Raw genomic sequence first — 18,916 nt, 5'->3', positions numbered from 1 at the left:
TATTTTGATATAGAAATTATTTCATGTAGCATGTAGTCACAATAAATTTCCCCTAGGGCAATAAAAATTATCCTGGTTCTATAAAAATCCCTTTTGTCGTGTTAGAGATTTTTTTTTTAAGTACTTTACCATTGGAACAATCTTTATTGGTTCTCTTGCAAATGCATTGGACTGCTTATACAATAATGTAACTTCATTCCTCCGCTCTTTTCTTCACATATCCCATCTTGTTCTCCATCAGACATATATACAGGTGAAAGAAAGTTTTGGGTCACAGTGCACGATGGGATTGTTGGGTGCCCAACAATGGCATCACTCCTCCAGCCATGGGATTTGATCTAGTGACCTTCTGATCTATTTATTATGGCGGAGTATTTACCCTCTTGCATTTCACTGCCAGTTATAGCCGACTGTATACCTTGCATGTGACAATTAAAACCTTTCGAATCCTTGAATCTCAAGTGTAGAAGCCTAATCCCCTGAGCTACACACCGACCGTAGTATAACGGATTACCTAAAACATCAGTCTGTCCATAACATAACATAAAGAATCACATTCAATATATTCCAGGAAGTACAAAGCAAGGGGAATTTGGGATAGCATATCATACACTTACATGCTACAGGAAATGTAGTCACTATTTCAGTTTACTGCATGCTTTTGGACTGCTGGTAGAAACTGGCTGAAATATAAGAAGAGCATGTAAATTTCACATGGCATGACAATTCATAGCACTGACCACTAACCCATTTTACTAATGTCAACTAAAACATGACTCATCATAAAAAGAAATATTTAAAAACTGCAAGGTGAAAATTTGCTAGTTGGTTGATTTAAGGTGTGTGTTTATATGGCAAATGTAACAACATCCCACAGTTATTTAGACTAGATTTCTAAAAACTGCCAGTTGAATATAAGTTCTATGTATTTATCCCGCATATGTTTATAAAGCCAAAAGACAAACTACATTTCCCTAGTTTGCATTAAAAGCGCCGGCTGATTACGCACTGTGGAGAGAAATCGAATGCCGAAGGGGGAGGGGAACCAGGAAAAACTGATCGAGATGGAGCAAAGAAAACGAACATGCGCAGGAGGGTCTCATCCCACTGCATCGCTTTTTTTTCTTTTTTTTTTGCAGCATCAGTACCGCGCTTCTATTGCATTCATTAGCTCAAGACGGAGCGCGCTGCGGAGCGACACTGCACCGTTTCGGAGGACACACAAACAGTGTAAGAGGGAGGATAGAAGGAGAAGAAAAGGACAAACGAGGCAGTTCACCGGGGATACAAAACCCCCAAAGAAACGCCTGAAAAAATAACATACGAGACGGACCCAAGGAAATTAATCAGTCAAGGCAGCAAAACCAAGCTATAATATATTATTGGCGAGGAACGAGGAAGCAATGAAGGATCGTACGCAGGAACTACGAAGTGTAAGCTTATATATTTTTCGCAACCCATGTCCTCCTCCCCTAATACCAATTTTCCCCTCCTTTTCTCTGTCCTCCCAAATCTTCATTGCAATCTGGCATCGGCATCTTACATGAGCTCACAGTTCACAGTATGACACAATTGCATGCATAGATATATAAATGGAGTGTAGAAAATCTAAATTTTGCGTTCCGGGCCATTTTACCGCTATGCGCTATGTGTTAATTTGTGTATTGTCACACACAAGCTACTGCATGCGCGATGGAAGTATTTATTGAGAAGACAGTTCAAGGTCCAGACATATGAGAATATATGTGTTGCACTGTATTACACGCAAATAAAAATCCACGTAGCTATCGCATTCCTTCGATTCTTGAAGATTAACAGTATGGCAGTTAAGGTACATATGTATGTATGTATGTATGTATGTATGTGTGTGTGTGTGTGTGTATATATATATATATATATATATATATATGCACACACACACACACACGATAACCATTTCAGCGATTACATTTTTGTCTTGTCTCTGACTGGATTGGGAGTGGGAAGGGGTCGACTACAGAAATGGAGGTGGTGGTGGTGGGGGGGTCACGTATTTAGATGGGTTTTGCTTTAGGCAGTATTCCATCGAGAGAGTACCCGGCTGTAGGAGTCTGTAGATCATGGAAATGGGTAGCGGCGGTAGCGCCTAGAAATATGTCTATTAATATATAAAGCAATTTTAAATTGTGTCGTTACAATTTTTTTTACAATAATAATTAAATAATGTTCTTGATACCAATTCCACGGCGGTAAAATGTACTGTGCTGCCGACGACTACCTAATAATATAAGGTTCACGTACGTGTTTTTATGCAGCTTTTAAAATGCATTTCACAATTAACTAAAACTAGGAAGTGAGTGAATATCATTGAGATTATTTAGGTTTTAGAGTAATTGAACAAAATTTAGTAAAATACTCCAGTGAAGTAAAACGCTCAAGTGATACGGCCTGTACTAAATCCTGTCATCCCTGCCTTTGTGAAATGTCAGTATATGCTAATTATGATGTATGATTTGTGGCCAAAAAAAATCTAATATAATCTAAATATCGCAAACATTGAGGATGGGATTTGGTGTGGTTGGAACACAAAAGCAGATTCAAGGCAATCAAACACTATGAGGTACTTCCTCTGATTCACTCACCGAGAAAAAAGGAGAAAGGGCCTTACGGAGCTTGAATGAGAAATTCAGTATATAAGTAAACCTTTAGTATGACTTGGCAATTTTCCTCAACATACATGCACAAACGGTTCATTTTATTTAACAATGCTGTATGACTGCAGTACGCAATCATGGTAAAATAGCCAGAATAAGCAATACTGATGGATCCAAAATGCTGATTCTAAAGAATTCAGGACAGGATGGCCAATAACATTTGTATTTGATTATATCATCATTATGATATTTATTTCTCATTATTCAATATCCCTGGTATCGTAGTATTACGGTGTAAATGCCTTGGATGTTTGTTTAAGTTAAAAAGAAATTAGCCCACATTTACAGTTTACATGTGTATGAGACGGCTTTTGACGACTGAGACGTGAGTGCGGATGTGCACTGCACCACATATTCCGCTGCCTATTTCAGCCTCATTGATTATAAGAGGAGGCGGAGACTGATAAAAAAGAGGAATGGTTTCCAATTGAAGTAAAACAGATACTATTAAAGTGGCGGTACATTAAAACGTTTATGTGAAATGTTGCAACAGAGTCTTTCGGAATTCTATTTTGTGGCAATAATGGATCGCCAAATATTTTAGAAATACCAGACCTATGTTAACACCAAATAACTAAACTATAAACTGAATTAAACTATACCCGTAAGACAAAACAAACCAATTTGTAAACTATAGGAAACCTTTGCTCTGTATCTGATTCCCCTTTAGCATTATATTAAGTAGATTGCATGGCATCACTACAGATGTGTGTAATTCAAAAGCATTGTAGCTTTTTCTATGCATTTTATATATTAACTTCTAAGGGAAATCTGGCTTGTACATCAAGGTGAATGGATGAATGCAGTCATAAACTGAAAATAATATTTTTAAAAGCATACACGCATATAAACAAGCACACAATTAAAACAGACATCGTTAAAGTAGTAGTAGTAGTGATAGTAATTTATTATAATATAATAAAGCCTGCAGCACAATATAGATTCATTATGAATGAACAAGAATGCTGTCATACATCAGGGATAAATTCGCGTGTTACATAATTTTTTCAATCACTGTTAAATTTTGAAACAGGTCTAAAAATGGAAACATCTGACTTTTGAAAGTAATATGCTGCACTCTCTATAAGAAAGTCACCAATACCAATGAGCTCATCTAGGCCTCTGTCTAGTGGAACTTTCTGACTTTGCAATTGTTCATCGTGGTGATTTTTTCTTGCAGGCCTCTGCGTGGTGGTTGGGAACTGATTTTTTCGGAAAATCTTCCATTTTAAAATACCGAAACCCAGAGTTCGTGGGATATGCATTTGTGGGATATTTCTATTATATTACACGATATTACTTTTATAATATTCGTTAACCATCCATTTTCTGTACCGACTTGTCATTCAGGATCATGAGGTCTGGAGTCTATCCCATATGTGCTAGAAAGTGTGCCAAGGTACCAAGACACCACCCCAGCAACTGTTATGTTCAGGAATGTGATTCTGACCCTTCTTTAACACCCTTTAAAAAACATGCAGCGTGTAATGGTCTTAAAGTTTAGGAATTACCGAGGAGGATAATATTTGAAAAACAAAACAAATTTGATGCACAAATTAAGAAAACATAATGAGAAATGTGAACTGTTTTTTAATAACTGTCACATCACTTTATAAATAGATTATAAAATTAATGAATAAAGTGAACAAAATATAATGAATCTAGATGTTGTTTTACCCATATGCTTTATGTTTTTGTTGTTAAATATATCGATTTTAAAAGCCAGATTGTTTATAATTCATTTCCTCTGCAGCCATCTTGCTGAATTAGTATTTATTTATTTTTTTTAGGAAATAAAATTTTTTATATAGATTATGCCGCCATGGTGGCTGAGTGGAAGGCTCAGTGGTTCCAAATCTCCAGGGCTGCCGGTTTGCTTCCTACCCCCTGGGTGGGTGGTTCTTACCTATAGTTCAAAAAACATACGCTTGGGTGAGATTCTGTCTATTCATATCGCGTGTGATCCTACATTGGGTGTCTGGTGCCCTTGCCTCCTGGAATAAGCTTCATGCTTGCTGCAGCCATGTGCTAGATAAGATGATGGATAGATGGAACTTTAAAAACAATATGTCTGTATTGGTGGCAGATTTATTTTGTTTTATCAGCATGAACTCAATATCTTGAATTTGTATGAAAAATAATTAATTCTTATATAAAGCATGATTGTAGCATAGGGTAGCTTGGCTTCTAATGCAGTCAGGTATCTTGAGAGTATAACACTATTATATGATTCACCTGTCTATAATATACACATATTTTGTTTAATATAACTGGCATTATGATATTGTCTTCATTTTTGTATTAGTTTGTATTAGTTTTTGGTTTAAAATAATTCTGTATATTGTTTTGGTTTTTTTTCCACAATGAATAAGTATAGCACTAGTAAATTCCCTTTCCACGGTAACACAAGGTACTGTTGAAAAAACTATAGACTAATTTTAAATGTCTTGGCGTAGTGGTGGCATTTCAAAGACAGGATTTCAAATGTGGACAGACCTTAAACCCAGAATCTAAATGTTACATCAAAAAACTCTATGGATTCGATAACATCCATTTTAAGTACTTAAGGTACCAGGGCCCATATCTTATAAAGCCTAATATAAAGTTGAAAATACTCGAATGAAAAGTAAAAGTAACTCAAATAACTGACATGCTTAAGTAAATGTCACAATTCTAAAATATCAGTAAGAAAATGAACATTTTGTAATAACATGTAATAAGAGTATTCTATTAAATGTTTACACTAAACTAACTAAATATAACAGAATAACACTGTGAAATACATTTATCGGTTCCTCTGCATGCCTGTGGAGCGGCACGCTTTCATACTTGGATGATGGCAACGTGGCAGTGTGTTAAAAAACAGTACAATAATCATTAACACGTGGATATATGAACTGGTTAAAGAGTAAGAAACCTGTTACAATTCTGTTTTTCAAGAGTAACATTCAACTGGGAAATTTAACTATCCAGCATTGCCTCTGTGTCGATATTACCAGTTATGAGAACCATTACTGTATTATCTACTTATGCTGTATTTCAAATATTCTAGCTATATTAATTTTTGTTACTGAGTGTTAAGCAGCTCCTACTTAAAATTTGATGCTCCAAGCCAATCCTGTTGCTTATGTTAGATTACATTCTAATTTTAGAATGATATTAACTGTTGTATGTGGCTGCAATGATGATTACATATTTTGGTTAATGGTACGGTTAATCTGTCACCTTCTCTAACCTCTAAAATTATAACTGTCATATTAAGATGATTAAGCAGTTTACCTAAGCATCCAAAAAGTTTGATAATCAAGTTTCATAAACAATATTACAAGATGGAATATAGACACATTCGTTTGCAGTTATTTTGCTTCCATTGGTATTCATTGCATTATGTAATTTTTGTTGCATTGATGATATATTGGTTATCATCATAGGCTGTACTATCAACATTTTGTAATGACGAGACAAACGCTAGAACTATGACAAAGCTACATTGAGGGAATATGTATCAGTACCACAGACAACATTCACATTCAGCACCTACAGCACATACAGCGACTGACAGAGTAACAGGGCAAGTGCAGACATGCACACTCAGTGTCCATTTTATTAGCCACACCTTGCTTGTACGGGGTTGAACCCCCTTTTGTCTTCAGAATTGGCTTAATTCTGCATGGCATAGATTTAACAAGGTGCCGGAAACATTCCTCAGAAACTTTGGCCCATGATGATATGATAGCATCACGAAGTTGCTGCGGATTTGTTGGCTACATTATCATGATTCAAATCTCCCATTCTGTCACATGCCAAAGGTGCTATATTGGACTGAAATGAAATGACTGTGGAGCCCGTGAGTGCTTTCATACCACAGGAACTTTTTTTTAGGAACCAGCACCTTTTTCCGGAACCAGGAACTTTTGTCATGTTCAAACCGCAGGAACTCAGTCTAATTGTAGCTCCTTGGAAGCAGTTCTGGAACCCATTATTAGTCCCTACTCCAGATTAGCTACTCATCATTTGAACACAGACTACTGGGGAGGTGCTTACGGCGATAAACTTGCTCATTGGTTGACCACAAGCACTGCATTTAACTTGGAAATTTGCCGGAAATGCAGGGGAAAAGGATAGAAGTATTCACTAATAATTTTTTTTGCTTGCATCTCCATATTTCTGCATTGGAAAATTTAATCGATAACCGCCATGCTTTTGTCTAATATTGGCAGTGCCAGTGGTGGACCTTGCCAGCGCATATTAGCAGGAAGCCATTCCATGTGTTTTTTATTCTGTGGAAAGTGAAAGATCGATCTGCTGGCCAGATTTAATAAGAATTATAAATATGTTAAGGGTCGTATAAATAAAACACCGTATTAGCCCGAATGTAAGATGACTCCGGTTATTACACAACCCCCTCTTTTTGGCAGCTGTTTTAGAAAAAAACTTTTTGGAATACCAAATATTAACTTGATAAAGAAAAATAATTTAATTTCGCAAGAACATATAATAAGTTAACCAGCAATCGGATTACAATAAGTGTATTACACAGCAAACATTCCAAAAAACATATTATTATGCATTATTTTGTGGGGGGTGAATAATGAATATTACAAACTCCACAACTCTTGAGGGGGCAGAATATTTTTGATGTAGCACATCCACATGAAGAGGGTAAAAAAACATATTACAGAGAAAGGTTGCACTATATTAATAAATGATGTTACAGCTCTTTTAAAATAAATGTTATTATCTTTGTTAACAGACACTATGGGTTTACTACTAGCAGTGACACAACCAGGGAAGCCAACGATTTATGCAATGCTCAGGGATACACTCTAAACACACACATTGCCAGGGAAGCAAACTGTCACGCATAGTGTTGTCAACTGTACCTTATAACACGGGACAGTCCTATAGTGGAAGAACTGTTGCCTCTCGTATTATATGGGGCGATCCCATATTATAATGGACAGGTCGCAATCCTACTCACACATGTGGCGTGACACACGTTTTGACTGTTGTGCTCATGCAAGAAATCTTATGGCAAATCCATACTACGGAAAATAAAAGTACTTGTTACAAAATATTGTCTTTGGCACCATCTATTACCTTTTTTGTCTAGACCCCGAATATAAGATGACAAAAAAAAACTGGCTTATGTTTGTGCCAGCACGGTTTAAATAAAAGGCTGTGTCCCGTTTTCATTGCAATCGACACCCCCAATAACTAACAAATAACTAACAAAATGACTTGTTCGTCCCATTTTTGGGGTGGCAGTGTAGTTTCATGTGAAATTATGTGTGAAGTTTAACCCACAAGCTTTTTGCATTTCTCTTACTTATTTAGCATAAAGATCATATAAATGAAATGTAAATAAAAGGCTGTGTCCCATTTTGATTGTGACTGATCTGCCTAATAGCTAACAAATAACTAATAAAATTACTTGTTTATCCTGCCTTGTTCTGGGGTGGCAGTCTCATGTGAAATTATGTGTGAAGTTTAACCTACAGTATGAGCTTTTTCTGTCCTAATAGCTTACTTAGCATAGGTTCTCAGTTCCTCTTGTGAGGTGTGAACGCGACACATGAAAGTGGCCAGAAGCTAGAAAAGTCCCTGGTTGAGACAGCCCAGGAATGTGTAAAGTGGGACCAGGTTCCGGAACTTCGGTGTGAAAGCACCTTATTTGAGTACAATGAACTCATTGTCATGTTCAAGAAACCAGTCTGAGATGATGTGAGCTTTGTGACATTGTGCATTCTCCTGCTCTAAGTAGCTATTAGATGCTTGGTATACTGTGGTTATAAAGGTTTGAGTATGGTCAGGAACAATACTGAGATAGGTTGTGGCATTTAAACATTGCTCAGTTGGTACTAAGGGGCTGAAAGTGTGCCAAGAAAATTTCCCTACACCGTTATGCCACCAACCACCAGCCCGAATTGCCTGATCATGCAACATTGTTCCCAACCATCCAGTTTTGCTTAGCCGGTGCCCACCTTAATCTTGGTTTCTTGTTCTTAGCTGACAGGAGTGTCATCCAGTATGGTCTTCTGCTGATGTAGCCCATCTGTTTCAAAGATCAACATGTTATGCATTCAGAGATACTTTCCTGGAAACCTTGGTTGTAACGTGGTTATTTGAGTTACTGTTGCCTTTCTATCAACTTGAACCAGTCTGGCCATTCTTCTCTGACCTCTGCCATCATCAAGGCATTTTCACCCACAGAACTGCCACTCACTGGATGTTTTTTTCCAGCATAATCACTATCCTAGAGATGGTTGTATGTGAAAATCTAGATTGGAATTTTCTGACAACCATGCCATGTACAAAGTCACTTAAATCACCTTTCTTCTCCATCCTTGTGTGTGATGTAAACCTGAACTGAAGCTCCTGACCTATTTCAGCATGATTTTGTACATTGTGCTGTTGACATTATTGGCTTCAATGAGCAGTTTTTTGAAGCAATATTTGCTTCAATGAGCAGTTGAACAGGTGTACCTAATATAGTGGACAGTGAGTGTTTATTCACTGCTAACAAAGGCTAGACAGGAAGTAGGTGTGAGTTATAAACGATGAACCACTAGGGACTAGATGCTACACAAGAGATAAGGAATGGAGGGCATAACCATAACGCTGCATACAGGCAGTGTAAACCAGGAACAAGGATAGCAAAAGCAAGGACCAGCATTGACTACATAAACACCAGGAACATAATTAACAAGGGGGTAACAATAAAAATCTTGGGGCACACAAACGCAAAATGTCAGAATGGGTGAAGATGCCTTTGGTCAGCCTTGAACTCATAACAGCTTGGGATTTAGCCTACCCATTCATCCATGTGGTGGCCAGAGGAGCAAGTGTAGACAATAGGGACTGAGAGGTGCTAAACCCAAAGAAACCAAGTGGAAAGAATGGGATGACCAGTGGCACCTGCTGGCCAAATGGGAAAACAACAGACAGGGGAATAATGAAGAGACTGATCCTAACACATTCATTATTTCCATCCACCTATTGATCACTTATCCTGATCAGGTTGCGTTAGGTCATGTATTTCATTCAAATCACTACGTTTAAATGTTAGTTAATTGATAGGTTACATTTCTATGAAATCTTTTTGGGAAGAGTTTGGGAGAATTACAAATAAATTAGCATACTATGGCACACGCAGCCCTTTTGTTTGGAGTAATGTGCCATTAGTGTCAATCAGTTAATTAGTGTTAAGTTTTCAAATGCAGTATGTTTTTTTTTTTTTATAAAATGTTGGATAAATTGACGTAGTTTATTGGTGATTTAATGTCTGTGAAGTTTACATTTTTAATAACTGTATAAAGTAATGTTATATTTTATACAAATAAACTCAGGTGAAACAATGAAATAATGTACATTTAGAGGGTTGCCAACTCTCATGCATCTGGCGTGACACTCATGTTCACCAGGAAATCTTATGGCTATCTATATTATTTAATTATAAACCTAGAGTTAGATACCAGAAGCGTTGGGGTAGTTTGCAAACGTCACAGGCTATTTACATGGTAATAAAAACATCCATTTATATATATATATATATATATATATATATATATAGGGACAGGACCTATTCCTCATTTCAAAACTTGGAGAAAAACAATACTGTGATATAATACCGTCCGATAATACTGTGATAGTGATTTTTTGTCATATGGCACACATAAAAAAGATGAACAAAAAGTATAGTTGATTTTTAAATGTAGTGAGGCAGAATAGTTCTTATTGAGACTTCATAATCTGTACATGGATTAGCTCAAACGTTCTGTGTAATTTACATTATAAATTAAAGAAGTGGCAGAAGAGACAAGAATATTTCTATGTACCTGTTTTTTAATCTCGGGTAGCGTCTCAAGGATAAACTGAAGTTACCTGGTTTATTTCATTTTTAAGAATTGCCAAAAATAGGATACAAATGTAATTTGACATTTTTATTTTATTGAAGGCTTGTACCTTAAGATCTTTCATGTTATAAAGTATGCTTTTAGTGGCTGTCAGGCTCCTATTTATAGAACCATTTACCAAATAGGTTTAAGATTTTAGATCAATCATACAGTCAGAATTAAGCAATCTTTTAATTTGCCTGTTGAGCACATCCACATGTACATGTGGTATACGCTAATAATCTGCAAGTTTTGTGATAAAAAAAAAATTAACATTCCTACTTATAATACAGTACCCTCTTATCTATTGTCATCTGTTCATTGAAGATTTTTACCTTGAAATTCAGCTTGTACTTGCATACAATTAGCATTTTTGTTGAAAATTAGTAATCTATATATCACAAGTTTAACTTAAACTATTAAATAAATATTACTGTAGCATATGGGTCATTGTCATTAACTGAAATATTATTTTGAAATATAGTGTGTGCGTCTTTTTTGTGTAGAATAACTGACATTACTTTAAGTTTTTAAATATTTAACATTATTTCATTTGTTTTTCTGATTTGATAATTTTTTTTTTCCAAAAATAGTCAAAATTCAGTGACACAAAAATATTTAAATGTCAGGTAGTACAAAGGGCGACTCAAATGCAGGCTGTTGGTAAGGAAACCCCTCACAGGGGTGTTTTATTGCTGGAAACCGGCAGGGTAGCACACACGGACAGAGACCAATAACTGAACAGGGAGCACAGGACTAAGAAACACTCATGTACATGACTAGCAAAGGAGTAAACGCAAGGCAGCTGGGGCTGATTAACTAGAGAGCAGGAACAAGAGGTAAGACTAACAAGCTTCAGGTGCAACTGATTAGCAGCCACGCCCATGGGACATGCAGGGAGCAGACAAGCTGGGCTGGGCATGACAGTCCCCCCCCCCCCCCCCCCCTAACCCTAACCCTAACCCTAACCCTAACCCTAACCCCCCCCCCCCAAAGGCGCACACTCTGGGAGTACCAACCAAGCTGGGGAGGCGATCCAAGGGATCAGACAAGAGGACAGGCACATGGGGCCAGTACAAGGGGCAGGACCAGCAGCGCACAGACAGGGTTGGACTCCAGCCATGCAGACTCTCAAGACTGAAGAGCTGAAGAGACAAAACAGAACAATGAACAGGACTGGGCGGACTACATTAAAGGGATGATAGACATCACAGGGCAAGACGGGACATTACTTGAACCAGAAGACAGACAGAAGCAGGACAAGGGACTACAGGGACAACAGGTTGGACAGACAAGAAGACAGAGACAAGACAGACAGATGGAGGAACCACAGGGACACGAATACAAGTGTGGACCATAGGGGAAACAAGTCAGGATAGAGGAGCAGAAACTGAAGAGAATGAGGAAGGCCAGACTGTGGCTTCTGAAGTGCCCCAGAGTGCGGGTCACCTGTACAAAGACCAGGATCCCCTGAGGTGTCGGGGGGCTAGTGGGATCTGGTGGTATTGAGGGAACTGTAGAGCTGTAGGGTATTGAGGGACCCATAGTACCAGGACCGGGACAGGAATAGGGACAAACACAGGTTGGTGTCTTGAAGTCTGTAGAATGCAGACTTGGGTCAGGACAGGAACCAGGTCTGGAAGGCATTTCCAAGCCTGGGAAACACTGCCAGGACAGTCTGGACGTGACCCGGCTGGTATGGACAATGGGTCCCTATCTCCTTTTTTGGTAGACAGACTCAACACATTCCCTTTTTGAACCCCCCTTAACATCAGCGGCCCCTCTTGAGCCTGTCATTGATGCGTCATGGGGTCTTGTCGGGGGCCCACGAAGTGGAACTCAGGGCAATGCCCAGAGGGTTTCACTCAAGCTCCTCCTCTGGGTCTGATTCTTCTGAGATGGGAGCGACTGACACGGCAGTTGCGGAGTGGTCGGCTGCTGCCGTGTCGGGTACAGGGCTTGTGGTGGCCAGCATAACAAGCCGACGATGCAGTCTCAGACATTCTGTGGAGGCCTCTGGGAAGTAGCCTGGTTATTTCATAGTGGACTACAGTGTGTGACAAGGCAGGAGTCGACTGGGTGGCAACGGGCATGAGCGAGGAGGCAGGAGCCACTGAGGTGGTGGCCTTAGGCGAGTGGGCAGGCGAGCAGGAGGCAGTAGCGACCTCTGCAGGCAAACAGAGCATAGCTAGGGCATTGGCAGGCGAGAAGAGCAAAGCGGAGATATTGGGCAATGAGCTGAGCTTGTCGGGTACTTCTGGTGGTGGGTGGAGATTGACAGGTGCTTCTGAAGGCAGGTGGAGCTCAATGGGCTCTTCTGGGAAGAAGCAGGGCAAAGCATTTGTGGGATGCTGGGGAGCAGGTGGGTGGCCACCAACTAGCAGATATGAGCTGCCCGGGTGACAGCTGCAGACAAGCAGGCGGGCACTCAAAGCCTTCTGGGCGACGGCTGCAGGCACGTGAGCAGAGACAAGCAAACTGATCGGGGCCAGGATGTGAACGGAGAAGCCTCTCTGCATAGCTCTGGAGATGGGTGCCTCAGGGTAGGAACTTCAGGCGGTGGGCACGGCCCAGAAGGAACCTTGGGAAGTGAACCAGGAAGAGTAGGAACCTCAGGCACCGAGAAAGGCACAGCAGGAACTTTGGACCTTGAGCAAGGCAAAAGCCAGGCTGTGGTTTCATCTGGGCCGGATGCTACTGGAGCCACAGCTTTGCCTGGGTTCAATGTGAGTGGAGCTGTGGCTTCAGCTGGGCCGGATGCTAGCAGTACCGTGGTGGCCTCATCTGGGCTAGATTCTTCTGGAGTGGCAGCAGCGACGAAGGTCTCTCCTGCACCAACGTTCGAGCACAGTAGTGGATCAGTCTTTAAAGGGCTGAATGCAGGCAGGACAGGCAAAGCAGACTCTTCAGGGTCGAACACCAGCGAAGCAGTGTGGAGTTCATCCAGACTGGGTGCTAGCGAAGCATCAGAGAGCTTACCCTGGCTGGGTGCTAACGGGGAGGCAACAGCTTCTGTTGAGTAGGGTGTTTGTTAGACAACAAGAAGCTCTTCTGGACCAGGAGCCAGGGGTGAGGAAAGAGTCTCAGCGTCACCTTTATTGGACGCAGAATTTGTGATTGGCTCGTTCTCCAGATGTGACTCTCCTGCAGGAGGCGTAGGGTGAAAAGGTTGGGGCACCGAGGGAGACGGACTGGATTGCACTTCAGCCTATTTTCAGAGACTATGCACCTCTCATGCTGTTGGTGACTCATTGCAGCTCCAGGGAGGACAATAGCAGGGAAATGGCTGACAATCCCTGGCCGATCTGTCTGAGCAGGTCCCTTGCTTCTGGACAGGTCTGGAAGTGGGGGTTGTCAACCAGCTTCCAGTATAGCTCCTGGAGGGCAAAGAGCTTGGTTGCTGAGATGAGTCTAACCTGGTGTGGATGCTGTGAGCTGGGCGGCATCACACTGCTCTGAGGCGGCGGGCAGAGCCGACTCTGGGAGCCTGGAGTCAGTAAACGTAAGGTCCGGGACACCCTCATCGGAGCCAGTCATCTGTTTTCTGAGCCAGTCCTTTTCAGAGATCAGCCGATCTCCATACCAGATGAATGATCCCCAGGGCTCTTCCTGGTTGTCGTCGGATGCTGGGTCGAGTGTCATCGGGACACATGTCAGGCGAATACATCTGGGGCGGGATTGACAGATCCAAATTACAGCCGCGGGGTCGTTTGGAGGTCATTCTGTCACGTAGCAACAGGAGGAGGACGACCCAAATGCAGGCTGTCTGTAAGGAAACCCCTCGCAGGAGTGTTTTATTGCAGGAAACTGGCAGGGTAGCACACGCGGACAGAGAACAATGACTGAACAGGGAGCACAGGACTAAGAGACTCATATACATGAATAACAAAGGAGTAAACGCAAGGCAACGATAAGACAAACAAGCTTCAAGTGTGGCTGATTAGCAGCCACGCCCAAGGAAAACACAGGGAGCAGACATACAGGGCGGGGCTGAGCATGACATTCAATTGTTTTTAATTTGTTCAACTTTATTGCATGTAACCCACAATAAACAATCAATTTGTATGATAAGTTATATGTGCTCAGTTTTTCAGTTTTGTCATTTGTTCTCATCTTATCCCTGGATTTAATGAAATACTTTTGTTTATTACATAAATAAATGGTAACATAACAAAACTGATTAACTACTACCGAGGCACAATTAACATTGAATTTGTATAATTCTCCGAGAGAAAATTTTGAGAAAATGAATGTGTTATAATGAGTTTGTGATAATGACCAATGTACTTCCCTTCATGTTGATTCTACATATGGGGTTCAAAGTATCAGGAGTGCAAAGCAGACTCAGGGCATGGACACACCGATCACCATTGCCCAGTACCCTGTTAGCCAATGTCCAGTCATTAGAAAGTAAGTTTGACAATATCCGGGCAAGGACAAAGTACTAGCATGACATCAGGGACTGTAACATCTTTTGTGTCACTGATACATGACTCACCTCATCAGCACCAGACTATGCAATTCGTCCTGCTGATTTCCTCTCTCTTCATTGCATGGACAGAAAGAATCCAGCAAAAAAAAATGGGGGTGGTGATTGTCTCACGGTGAATAACAACTAGTGCAACAATAGGAATATTGCAGTCTTATCAAGGTCCAGGGTGCCTAACCTAGAATCCTGATGAGTCAATTCCATCTTCCCTGTGAGTTCATGTCAACTATCGGCACCGCCATGTACATTCCAGCTCAAGTGTACACATTCTGAACAGTACAAGACACTCAACAACCAGCACCTGGATGAAAACAGGACGCAACTTTAATCATAGCTGAAGACCTCAATAGGACTAACCTAAGAAAGGCAATGCCTAACTTCTGTCAACATACAGTATTACATGAACCACTAAAGGAGAAAGAACACTAAGCCATTGTTATTCTTTATTTAAAGACGGGTACCAAGTTCAGCTGATTCATCTGCTCGGCAAGTCAGACCACAATGCAAAGTTCCTCATGACTGAAACAAGAAGCTCCAATAACCAAAGAAACTGCGTGTTGGACAGCCCAGAGGCCACAATCCATGATGTGCTGAGTGACGTCGTTTGGGGCACATTCTGGCACAGCTCAAATGATGACGACGGCATATTTATGGAAGCTGTGCTTGGTTTCATCAGTAAAGGAATAGATGACATTATACCTAAAGTTACCTTAAAAGCAGGGCAGGCGAAAAGAGAATTTCCCCACACTGATCAATAAAAGTATCGACCTGCAGGACCCCATGCATCACTTTTGTGCAGGTAAAAATAAAATGACTGTTTCACTTTAAGAATCGTAGTCGATTCACTGGTCTCTGATTGAATATTCAAATCATTGACTTTCAGGGGGCAGCCCATACATACAGACGTGGACAAATTTGTTAGTACCCTTCCACAAAACTATTTCTGAAATAACTCGAAACTGACAAAAGTTTAATTAAACAAATGAAAATGGCACGAACAAAAAGAAAATATGTATATATTTTGTGGCACCAGCTTTCGCAGCAATCACTGCCAAAAAGTGATCTCTGTACTTCACAGTGTGATTTCTGTGTTTGCCATCAGGTAGTTTGGCCCACTCTTGCTGAGCAAACTGCTCAGGCTGTGTCAGGTTTGAAGGGTAGCATCTCCACACTGCAATTTTCAGATCTTTCCATAGATGTTCAATAGGATTAAGATCTGGGCTCCTGGAGGGCAATTTAAGAATAGTTCAATGATTTTTTCTTTCCTCAGCCAATCTTGAGTTTTAGGTTATTATCCCGCTGGAGGACCCATGACCTGCAACTGAGGCTGAGCTTTCTGACAGTATGTTTCACTCCAGGATGCCTTGGTAGTCTTGACACTTCACAGATTCAAGGTTCCCTGTGCCAGATGCTAAAAAAAGCCCCCCCCCCAATCTTTCACAGTAGGTATGGTGTTCTTTTCTTTTAAAGCTTAATTTTTCCTTCTGTAAATACAGAGCTGACGTGACTGGCCAAAAAGCTCCAGCTTTGTCTCATCAGTCCATGGGACATTCTCCCAGAAACGTTGGGGCTTGTCACCATGCATTTTGGTGAATTCCAGTCTGGCTTCTTTATGTTTTTCTGTCAATATTGGTGCCCTCCTGGATCTTCTTCCATGGAGCCCATTATTGTTCAAAATGTGATGGATGGTGCGATCAAAAAGTGACATACCTTGACCCTGAAGCTCAGCTTGAATGGTTTTAGATGGTTTTCTTGGCTCTTTTTCTACCATCCGCACTACCCTTCTGATCAACCTGGGGTTGCATTTCCTCTCGCATCCATGTCCTGGGAGGTTGGCTACAATCCCATGAACCTTATACTTTTTTTTTAAATAATATTGATAACTGTGGTCACATGTACATGAAGCAGCTTGGAGATGGTCTTATAGCCTTTACCTTTTAACATGGTCTTCTATCTGGCAGCTCTCGCCTTTGCTTCCTCTGCTCCATGTTCAGTGTGATGCACACAACGATACCAAACAACACAGTAGCATGTTCTTTCCCTTTAACCAGGCTGAATGAGTGATGAAAAGCTTGAAGGCACCTGTGGTACTACGTAAGGTTAAACATTTAGTTTCAAAACATGATTATATGCAAAGATAAATAGTCTCTTTAGGGCTACCAACAAATCTGTCCATACTATTTTAGCATATCTTTGGAAAATAAACAACAAATCATTTTTTATTTTATTGGTTTACTCCATCACATACTAAATGCATGCATTAGACAATTGCTTTTAATTGAATCACTTTTCAGAGGAAATGAAGCATAGTTTAAATCAGCTGTAAGGGTACCAACAAATTTGTCCATGTCTGTATGCATATATAAAACAACCTACATTTGGATGTTGATGGAATGAGGCTACTTTTTGTAAAAAAGAGCAGCTTCATTCACTGATGGTACTTTTATAGCACTGACAACATTCGGAAAGCTGGACATTGCTGCAGATTGTGTTGTAATGTTTGCCTGGACGTCCACACTAGGGTAAAATCATATACGGTCTTGACCAACCACAACCAATAATGGTCTTGGATATCCCTGATCTGTCAGCCAGTTCCTGCTTTTATGCTCCTGTCACCAAAATCCAAGTTTGTCTTAGTACTTCACGATGAGCAAGAACAGCATGATTTCATAATGTAGGTCGTTCAAGAGCTGGGGCCAATTCATCCACAATTCCATCAGAATCACTCTTGGCAGGCTAAAATGGCTGATAATCATTGTGATCTCTAAATACTGGCTTCCTTTGTATTTGGCTGCACGCACCATCCTCTAACAAAGGTAAATATTCCATTATCATGCTGCCTGTGACATACTTTCATATGAGCCTTTTTATATATGTGGGTGCCGCATGTTGGTGCCTACTTACTGTGACTTTTCAGTACGCACCGCTCTACCTTAGATTCTACGCAATAAATATATTGGTATATATGAAGTCGTTCATTTAAAACAGTAGAACAAATGCTGAATGTTAGTTGTCAGACATAATAAAAATGTTTCTGTGTTTACTAACACGCAATTAAAATATGTTTAAATTTCTTGTCATGCCATCCCGATCTTCTGTATATGACCAAATCACATTTTTTTTTTTTTACTGAAGGCTCATCTTCAATCTTCAATCTTCAATCTTCAATCTTATTTTATCGTTATTTTCCGAGTTTGCAACTGCTTTCAAGGCGGCATTTGTATTGTGTTTCAGCGGCAGGCTATTTGCATAACAAATTGACAAAGAAAGGTGTTTCAAGTCCATTCCAAAGTACCAAAGAAATACCCAGCTGGTTTGGCACGCTAGGTACTGGAACTCTTGGTACTGGGGCTCGATCAGAATTTAATGGAAAAGCCAAAGTACCAAATGTACCGTACCAAAAGTATGGAACTTAGTGTGTTGGAAAAGTGCCCGAAGTGAACAAAAGTAATGTCTCATTTGTGAATGAATCTTTCGTTTGAAGAGATTCTTTTCAGTGAATCGGTTGAACCAGTTTTCAAGTCTAAAAGAGTTTAACTTTTTGTATATCCTTGCATTGCACAGGTTAACGTCTGAGATTCTAAATATATTTGTCAAATTATCATATAAAAACACATAGCGCCTTTTTAAAGTCACTTAAATTTGCTTTTCATAGACTCTCTGTAGTCATGTTGCCTTTAGTGTCCCCCCGTATACCATTATTTGTTGTGTTTGTGCTGTGTGCATGACTGGTCTCGTGGTGGCTGTGGCACACTACTCCAGACTCTCAGCAATCGACATTTTAGCGCGTTTGGCACATTTGGTTTAAGCTTTCTGAACAAGTCACCAAAGCATTGTAT

At 40.3% G+C, this 18,916-nt stretch overlaps 1 protein-coding gene across 1 annotated transcript in view; it reads left to right on the top strand.

Moving 5' to 3' along the window:
* The first annotated feature begins 1,131 nt into the window (after positions 1-1,131).
* Positions 1,132-18,916, top strand: part of LOC125717525 (syntaxin-1B) — a 58,919-nt gene continuing 41,134 nt past the window's right edge. The window contains exon 1 of the mRNA XM_048990565.1: positions 1,132-1,433. Within this exon, the coding sequence (XP_048846522.1) occupies positions 1,404-1,433 (30 nt within the window). The 5' untranslated portion in view covers positions 1,132-1,403. The remainder of the gene's footprint in view (positions 1,434-18,916) is intronic.

This window comes from Brienomyrus brachyistius, chromosome 22 (assembly GCF_023856365.1).
Source record: "Brienomyrus brachyistius isolate T26 chromosome 22, BBRACH_0.4, whole genome shotgun sequence".
NCBI lineage: Eukaryota > Metazoa > Chordata > Actinopteri > Osteoglossiformes > Mormyridae > Brienomyrus > Brienomyrus brachyistius.
Note: the sequence above shows the minus strand (reverse complement) of the source record. Positions and strands in the feature narration are given on the sequence as shown.